This window comes from Bison bison, unplaced genomic scaffold (genome assembly GCF_000754665.1).
Source record: "Bison bison bison isolate TAMUID 2011002044 unplaced genomic scaffold, Bison_UMD1.0 scf7180017864472, whole genome shotgun sequence".
Lineage (NCBI taxonomy): Eukaryota > Metazoa > Chordata > Mammalia > Artiodactyla > Bovidae > Bison > Bison bison.
Window position 1 is genome coordinate 6566461 of NW_011495033.1, and position 10000 is coordinate 6576460.

Here is a 10000-nt window from a genome sequence, read left to right on the forward strand (position 1 = left end):
GCATAAAAAAAAAAAAAAAAAAAACCTGTTTAAAGGCTGGTTTTTATTTTACTTGTTGTGAGGATGGAGAATACATCTGTATATATATTTGTTAAAACAGTGAGACTTCCTTTGTGCTCTAGCTTATGGTCATTTCTTAAAAATGTTCTATGTATACTTGAAAGGAATATGTATTTCCTATCCCCTGGGTACAGAGATCTTTTGATTAAAGTTTAAATTTGGTTTTCAAAGCTTCTTCACTCTTGCTAAGGTTTTTGCTTGATCTATCAGTTTTTGGTAGAGGTGGTTTAATATCTCCCTCTAGAATTGTGAACTTGCCAATTTTGCCTTTTTTGCCTTTTACATTTTTCAGGGTCGTCATCTTCTTTTTTTTTGCTTTTTAGAATTTAAGTACCATCATGGCTGTATTGTTAGGTACCTAGTTCAAAATGGCTTTATTGAGTATTTTCTTTTTATTATTACTAGTCTATCTGTATTTAATAGATTTCCCCCTTAAATTTTATGTTCTCTCACATTAATATTGCCTTCACCAGTTTTCTTGGGGGAGGGGCTTGATATGTCTTTATCTACCTTTTTGTTCTTAATCTTTCTGCAGAGTATTAATTAGCTATAATAACTCCTATGAACAACACGGCAAAACCTTGGTCTTATTGCAGGTTAAGTTCCAGACCACGGCAGTAACATGAACACAGCAATAGCGTGAGTCACATGAATTTTATGGTTTACTGGCTTTCTGGACTGACGGGTTGTCTCTATTCTTTGGCTTGTCCCTGCTCCCTTTCTCATTCCCTACCACTATACACACAGAGAGTGGGGAGCTGTAGCAGAGACTGCTAGGCTAGTTGCCTACCTCATATACAGTACTTTTTTCCTACTTTGAAACGGAATACTTACTTCTAGCTGGGAGCAATGCTAACCAGAATGAAAGGCACTTCCCAGCTTCCCTGGCAACTAAGCACACCAAATGAGATGGAGCTAAAGTACTGTATGAGGCTTCCAGGAAGTCTCTTTAAAAAGGAAGAAGCTCCAGCTGCCATCTTGGACCAGGAGGACAGATGCCAAGCATTAAGATAGTAGAGCAGAAAGACAGAAGGAACCTGGATCTCTAACAACCTTAGAGCTGGGATACCTTCTTCAGCACTTCATTTACACAGACAGAACTAAATGTCTCTTCTGTTTAATCCACTAATTTGGGGGTGGGGTGGGGTTTATTTGTTTAGCAGCTGAATGCAATTCTCCATACAGAACTGATAAATGGTCCTAGAATTTTTATTTAAAAAATGTAACACTGGGACTTCCCTAGTGGTCCAGTGCTTAGGAGTCTAGCTTCCAGCGCAGGGGACATGGGTTTGATACGCGGTCGAGGAACTCAGATCCCACACGCTACAGGGCAGCAAAGCCTATGCCCTGTGACTGCTGAGCCCGCACTCCAGAGCCCATGAGCTGCACCTGCTGAGCCCGTGCACTGCAACTCCTGAAGCCCATGTGCCCCAGAGCCTGCGGCTCCAGAGCAAGAGAAGCCCCTCTGTGCTGCAACTAGGGAAAGCCTGCATGCCACAACGAAGAGCATCTGCATGCTGCAATAAAGACCCAGCACAGCCACAAATACATAAATGTTAAAAAATGAACATTTAACTGCCAAATAGTGAAAATAAAAATGATTCTTTTCTAATTAACTTGAACATATTTTACAAACAATATATTACAAGGAATGTGTTTCATAAAGTACATTCTATAAAATTCGGCGTGCGACTCTCTTTCTCGTGTCCCATGCCTTTCTTCTAGGTTTTTTCTTGCTGGATGATGCAGGTTGAAGCTGACTTGCAGAGAAAAGCTGAGGGACAAGAGGAGGGGTCTTAAGGGTATTCAAGTCTACAGCCCTGGTAGCCTTAACCCTCTCTGCCTTTCTGGAGGTTTGATTGTACAAGCCAACACACTGTTCTTATTTGTTGTCACCTGAGGTCAAAGAATGCTGACGAAAAGAACAGAAAGCTACTGAAGAGATGTATTCTTATGGCATTTGCCTAATTTATCCACAGTGAAGTAACCAAAAATAATATAGATTTAAATTTTTAGAGAGGAAGTTGATTAAAGAAAAAAAAAGATAAAAATGAAGAACAAAAAATACACTGGAAAAACACCAGGAGAGAAAGATAAAAATGAAGGAACTAAAAATAATGAGCCCCAGAATGCTGCCTAATTTATCAAACTCGTCAACAGCAGCACTTAAGAGTAGAAATCTGTTCTTCAAGGGGAAAAAAACCTCAGACTAAAGTTATCAAACAGTATGAGGCCTCAAAGGAACAATAAAAAGCAGAAACGACTGCCCATAGTACATCTTTTCATTTCAACTATTAAAACAGCCTAAGGGCAACACTTAAATACTAAACTTCCTCTTAAAGCTCTATCTGTAATTTGTATTCAGATACAACATAAGGATGGTACGTGACAATTTAACTCAAGATTTTTTTTTTTTAAAGCCAGGCCTTGTCCTCAGCACAGGGCTAAAATTTCTTTTATCAGGCACATACTATACCTGTAGTATACTGTTTTTATTTTTTTAAGATCACATATAAGACTTTCCCGTTGATGACAACAATATAAAAGGCCTAAATTTAAGATCATTCATCTGGGACACAAACAACTGTTTCACCAGGCCATGTTAAAAAACAAACAAAACAGTATTAAGAATTACTATAACATTCATTTAAAATACATGTTCTTCAATTTGATTTACTATAGTTACCTAAAAAGCAAATACTATACATACCTTTCTCATTAACATATGTCAAGAGAGAATCCATGAAATAAAACGGGTATTTTAAAATGAAAGTAATTACCTTTGATGCAAGGTTGTCTACCAAAGCAATCATAGAATTCTTAAATAAGGTGGCAGCAGTCAGTGGTCTCTTGGTCACCTCTGTAATGCTCAGTTTGCCTTCAGGCCACATATTCTTCAGCACAGGATTTGAACTGAGAAGCACAGAAAGAGTGGCTTGAACGTTACATTCAAATAAGTGGATTAAGAATTGCTAAGCATTCCTGCTGAACTGTATCCTGGGAGCCATAATTGCACTGCAGACGCAACTCACTAGGCCTGATTGAAAGAATGATTTCACCTGGAAAATCAGGCTGAGAGTATAATGGCAGATACCACACCACAAAATGAGAGGATGTGTCTAAATCATGCCACCTTCGAAAAGTTCTTTAAATTTCTTTAAATGATTGCGTTGTTACTATTACGTAGGATATTCTGATGGTTTACACAGCTCTATACCATATACCTAAAATCAAATGGTTTTGGTGATTCTTACAAGAATGAGAACACATCATAAACAGGAAAATGATCTTCAAGGTCGTGTCAGAAATCAGGAAAGGGAAAGCCTTTTTTAAAAAACTGGAGTATAATTGTTTTACAATAATGTGTTAGTTTCTGCTGTACAACAAAGTGAATCAGCTATATGTATACAGATATCCCCTGCTCTTACACTTCCCTTCCACCCCAGCCCCATCGCACCCCTCTGGTCATCACAGAGCACCAAGCTGAGCCCGCTGTGTCACGCAGCAGCTTCCTGCCAGCCAGCTATTTTATACACACGGTAGTGTATGTCAGTGCCACTCTGTCCATTCATTCCACCTTCTCCTTCCCCTGATGGGCCCACACGTCTGCTCTCTCTGCGTCTCAAGAGAGCAGCTTTTAATTGACACAAACATGCATACAGTATACATCACAAAAAGCCAGGTCTCTCAAAAAATACAGATAGGAACAGAAAATACCCACTTTTACATCGTCTTCTCATAAACCCCTTTACTGCAGTTGAATTATGATCACATTTATAGGTAGTGCTGGCAGCTCCAATATTTTATTGATGTGACACTAAGATGGCTGCAATCCAATTCTTAAACTTCAGGCCAGTTTTCAGGCTAAAAGTGATATATTCCTTACTTGGCTCTGTGGAGATCTTTTTATAAACATGTACGGTGGTCTCGGCTCTGATTTTCTCCCTGTTTCATATGGGTGCTTTTGATTTTTTAAAAATTACTTTTTATTGGAGTATAGTGACTTACAATGTTATGTTGGGATTGACATTCACACACTACTGTCTGTAACATAGATAACTAACAAGGACCTACTGTGTATAGCACAGGAAACTCTATTCAGTGCTCTGTAATGATCTATAAGGGAAAAAAAGTCTAAAAAAGAGCAGATATGCGCATATATATAACTGATTCACTTTGCTGTATACCTGAAACTAGCAGAACACGCGGTGCTTTTGATTTTAAAGTAATTGGAATTCAAAATGTTGCTTGTTTTCTGAAAACTTCTCTCATCAGACTTTTTTCTTTCTTAATTGGGGGTTGAGAATAGAAAAAAAAAAAAAAACTTAACATGGATCTTTTCTGCTAATTGTGTTTACTGCTGTCATCATTTTGCCCACTTTTCTTTCCCTGGCATAACATTGAGAAAATTGAGTTGGTTCCCCAAACATCTAGTAAACCTCTATACATAGAGGTTCTAAACATTAGTAGCAAACTGCCAGAAAGGACAAGAGTGAAGAAGATAAACAGTGAGGTGAAGACTGGCTAGGCTGTGAATGAAGGCAGAGAAATATTCCTGACCCTGACCGTTGCCAGCAAGCTGTGCCAACTGCCATCAAAATGCGGCTATAAAATAGTGCATGATCTGTGGTTCATGGACCCAGTTTTACTACGTTATAGTCCTATTCCATAATTTTCCAAAGATAACATGCCAATAAAAATGACCACATAAATGTATATTGCTTTCCCTTAACTTTACCATTCCAATCTTTAGCAGAGAGAGAACTTGAGGCAATGGTTCTCAGTTTTTGGTGCCCATCGTGCCTGAATGCCCTTCTAACACCAAAGGAATATTAATAGAATTTTCAGGAAGTAGAGTGTGTGCACTTTGAAAATCCTGATGCATGTCAAAGACAGAAAGTCACTGTCTTTGGTCTATGCAGTTTCTATCCCCAGTTCCACTCTGCTCACTTTTGGCCTTGTTTAGACACTACCTAATGAATGAAGGGTGGCGTGAAAGTTGGAAATGAAGGAAATAAGATGTTTATTATTATTTCTTTATTTGGCTGTGCCAGCTCTTTGTTGTAGCATGTGGAATCTAGTTCCCTGACCAGGGAACATACTGGGCTTCCTGCATTGGGGGCAGGGATTCTTAGCCACTGGGCCCCCAGGGAAAGTCCCTATTATTATTATTATTATCATCAAACAGTAGAATTGATGTGTAATGAATCAAAATAGACAAGTTCAATTGTTTTCAAAGAGAAAGAACTTTGAGGTTGGTAAGTCAACATAATTTTCAAATATTTAAAAGAGCTTTTTCCTTAAAGGGGAAGCTTATTTATCCAGAAACTCAGTATGTGTAACAGAGAAGGCAGAACTTAGCTGGCTAATGAGAGAGAGGGAAGAGTGGCCTGTGCACCTGGCATGCCGCCTGTCTGCTTCCTGTCTCCTTCCCTTTACACACACACGAGCAAGCATACATGCGTGTATATGCTCCAGAACTAGAGATCCAAGGGTCACTCTTTAAACAGATATAAAGAAAGGATTAAAATTTACGGAGGTCATTTAGCCATGGAAGTATCAAAAAGTATCCAGAGGCAAAGGCAGCCCATTTAAATACTAAGAGGATAGTTTTAATCAAAATTATTTCAAGACTTTGCATCCCACTAGCAAGACCTTTCCTACTATGGCAATATATACAATAAGCTGCAACTGTTTTATGTTTTTATACCTTTGGCAAGACCATCCCTGCTGTGAAATGTCTTTAATTACTAGACTTATCTAAGTTCCTTTGTTCTGATTCCAGGCTTACCAAGCAACTAAGCATCCTTTGGATGATATTTTTCACTGTCAATTAATAAACTAGAGTTCTATTTAATTTCCCAGACAGGTTTCCAATAGGGAAGAAGAGCCTGGTAAACCAATGCAAGTGTTTCATATCACAAGACCCTTACGACTGTCTGATTGTCTGCTGGAAGTAAGTCCATTCGCTCTGTTTCTGTTAGTCCTGTGAGCCGGGATTACCAGAATCCACCGCCAGAAGGTGGCGCTGCTCTCGGTGAGCCGAACCTCTGGGCTTCCCGGGTGGGGCTAGTGGTAAACAACCTGCCTGCCAATGCGGGAGACGTTCAATCCCTGGGCCCTGAAGATCCTTTGGAGAGGGGCACAAAAACCCACTCCAGCACTCTTGCCTGGAAAATCCCACGGACAGAGGAGCCTGGTGGGCTGCAGCCCATAGGGTCGCAAAGAGTCGGACATGACTAAAGCTCCTTAGCACGCTCGTAGACAACGAATGGCACCCTGTACAGCCTCCTGGAACACAGCCCGACTGCCTCCTCTGGGCAACAGGCCCTGACTTTGCCCCTGGACGACTGAGGCCGTTTTTCCAATTTGACTTTTTGACATTTTTTATACAGAGCAATGTCAGACTCTTTGGTTTCTCCCTCAAAATGAGTGCATCGTACCTGATAAACCACTTATTGAAACTCCTCTCTGAAAGTCTCTCCTTCCCAGATTGGTTCTTACATGGATTCCCTCTCAGACCCCCACGCCTCTGTGCCTTTCTAGTGTTGATGGCTCTATCTCTGCTCCTGGAGGCTTCATCCACATAGACGAACCACTTTATAGCAAAACCTTTTGGAAAAAACGGTTGAAACCCACCGTCGCCTCATTCTCATTTTCTGTATTCTCTTGACCCACTTCTGTGAGACATCTGTCTTCATGACACTGTAAAGTCAGTGTTGTACTGACCTTCATGTTAGCAAATCCAGAGGTGAATCTTGTTCCTCACGTTACTCTGCTCTTGATAGTGTTTGCCACAGTTGATCATTTTTACTTGGCCTGGCCACCCTGACACCGGATTCCTGGCTTCCTTCCTAACTCACAGGCATGCTCTCAGCTTCCTTTGCTAGTTCCTCCTTCCCTGCTTGACTCAAAATGGTGGAGTGTCTCAGGGATTCATCCTCCAATCTCTTGTCTCTTTTATTTTTTGTCTATGCTCACCCTAGATAACCTCAACCAGGACAATGGCTTTTAGTACCATCAACAGATGGGCCACCATGAATTTATTTCTCTGTTCCCGCCTTTACTCTTGAGTTTCAGATGCACGCGTACAATTGCCTATTTGGATGGATGTCCAGGACACACCTCCCACAAAACATATTCGAAGCGGTACTCTTTATTTCCCCCCAAAATGAGCACCTCCTCTGTCTTTCCCACAACCAAGCATCCCGTCCCCCTTGTCTTTGACTTCTGTTTTTTTTCCCATCACACATTCTATCCATCAGCAAATCTTGTTGGTTCTACTTTCAAAATATCACCCACTTGGACCATTTTCCATTTCTGTCACCACCATCCACGTCTCAGCCTGGATCACTAAACCAGCCTCCTGCCTGGTCTCCCCAGGTTTACTCCCGCCCTTCACAATCTGGGTTTTACACAGCGCTTCCAGTGCTTTCTTTAGAACAGACATCATATCATCCATTCCAATGGCTTCCCATTGTGCCTGGCTCATGGACTCTCTATGAGCTGGGCCTGTGGACCTCTCTGCAGTCATTCCTGATTGTTTTCTCCTCCCCTCACTGATTTTAGCCACACTGACCTTCCTGCGGTCAACACACCCATGCTTGTTTCCACCTTAGCATCTTGGTGAGCTAGTCTTTCTCTCTCTTTGAATGCTGTCCCCCATACTCATGGTTTGCACCCGCACTTCACTCTGGGCTCAGTTCAAATGATCCTTCTTTTAAGGAGCCTTTTCCTACCACACTACCTGTAACACCTCCATGGCCCTTCTTGGTCTATACCCGCAATCTCTCACCTAACTTTGTTTTTCTTCATAGCACTTGACACTAGCTTAAAGTTCCATCTTTTATCATTAACTGTCATCTCCACTAGAATAAAAGACCTCAGGAGGGCAGGGACTTTGTCCAAGTTTTTTCAACAGCTGAATCCCAAGAGCACAGGGGAATGTGTGGCTCAGAGGTGCTCCATATATCTTTGATGACCTACTGGCCAGTGGGCTGAGCTGACTTAATACATGAGCAATGACACTTTAACCAAAAGAAGCAGTTGGCTAGGAAGCTTCTCTTCTTCATGAGCCTTCTTTCCAAAGAATCTGTACCAGATGTGAATTTGCTGTCCTCTGCTTGGCTTTATTTCTCCATGACTTTTTCACGTTTTCTTGGGTTGTGAGAAGATTCTATCCACTCTGCACTGATCACCACTGACGTGAGAGCCACTCTGTTATTAGGGTGGCCCCACGGCTGGAGGCAAAGACACTGTAGTGGGAATCAGAGTGTGTAAAGCTTTCGGCTGGTCCAGAGCTTACCTGACACCCTCCCATCACCACTGACCTGGCCTGGAGACTGCTGAGTACACTGGCAGGAACAAGAAGGATGGCAACAGTAAAGAGAGAAACTGAGGAAACCCAAGGGAAATCGAGGAACACTGTATTAGTAACAGGGTCCCTGCCCTAAGTTTACAGATTTTATCATCATAAAGTAACAGATGATTTCACTAAGTATGATCAAACAGAAGTATACAAATTGCCAGAAAACTCTTAAAACTGTCACATAGAAATAATCATGTGCATACATATTATGTAATATATGTCAGCAAGCTAAATATAAATATTAATAAAATTTTAATCCTACCTGTTATACATGAGGCGCTTGAAATCTTGAAATAAAGTGTCTTTGTTTTTGTCAATAAAACCAACGACAGAATACCTAGTTGAGACAAAAGAAACACGGAAAACACATTATTCACCAAGCAAGAGCCATTTCTAAGCTTTTCTAGAAGTCTACAAGCCTTTCTACTGTTAAATAATGCCATCAATCATGTATAAAGCTTGTCCACCCAGTTCTGAGTTAAAGAATATCAAATTTACCTACTCTGTGGACAGGGTGATGTTTCTGTCCCTCAAAAGGAGGGCAAACATCAGTGCCATCACTATGACTAAGATCATCACTCCACTGGTTTGTGGCTTACCTCGAGATGCTGATTTTTAAAAAGACAGCTGTGTGTGCCATCCCACATTCCTAAGATAAAAGCAAAACGGCAACGTACAGGATCTAAGAGCCTCATCCGTGGGGAGGTGAGATGACTTGCCTAAGGCTCGCTCACTGTGTTCAGGGTGGGAGAAAAGATCCAAGGAGAACTGCAAAGGATGGTAAGATTGGGATAAGCAGGAGAGAAAGAGGAAGGCAGATTATCCAGGGCAACATTAAACGAAGGCGTGGAAGCAGGCACATGCACGGAGTTGTTGGGAGGAAATGAAAAGGTCAGTGTTCATGGTGTGGAGGGTGGGATGTGAGTAAGGTCTCAAAGCTAAACTTGCAGCTGGTGGGCAAGGGCTGCCCTGCTGCAGTCACTGGCATGGATCCAGAGGGAGTAAATCATGCGGGAGCGGGTAACAGTACAGGGTGATTCTGTGTGATCAAGACAGGCTAAGAGGTTAGGGAAATAGTAACTCAAGAGGTAGCCGCTCCCTATAGCTCTCCTATCTCGCCTGACTGTATTTTCTTCCTGGACAATCACATCACTGTAGACCAGTGGTCCCCAATCTTTTTGGCACCAGGGACTGGTTTTGTGGAAGACAATTTTTCCATGGGTGAGGGTAGGGGATGGTCTGGGGATGATTCAAGTGAATTACATTCATTGTGCACTCTATTTCTATTATTATTACATCAGCTCCACTTCAGATCATCAGGCATTAGACCCCAGAGGCTGGGGACCCTTGCTGCAGACAATTCTCCGATCTCTAACTCTGATGCCTCACCAGTCTTATATTGTTCCAGCCGCTCATGTTTCATTCTGCAAGAAAGTTTCGTGCTGCCCACGGGCACAGTTTTAGGCCACCAGGTCCAAAATAATTTCCCTGCCTCCTCCAATCTTGGTCTTCTTCTTACTACCTTCAAGTCATTTTTGACTGAACCCTTAAAGTCACCTGACTCTTAATGTA

General features: G+C 41.6%; 1 protein-coding gene across 1 annotated transcript in view; it reads right to left on the reverse strand.

The window, feature by feature from the left end:
* Positions 1-10000, reverse strand: part of MYO1D (myosin ID) — a 254685-nt gene that overhangs the window by 208929 nt on the left and 35756 nt on the right. Inside the window, exons 12-13 of the mRNA XM_010861705.1 lie at positions 8691-8765; positions 2841-2973 (exon numbers count right to left, since the gene is read on the reverse strand). Coding sequence (XP_010860007.1) covers positions 2841-2973; positions 8691-8765 — 208 coding nt within the window. The remainder of the gene's footprint in view (positions 1-2840; positions 2974-8690; positions 8766-10000) is intronic.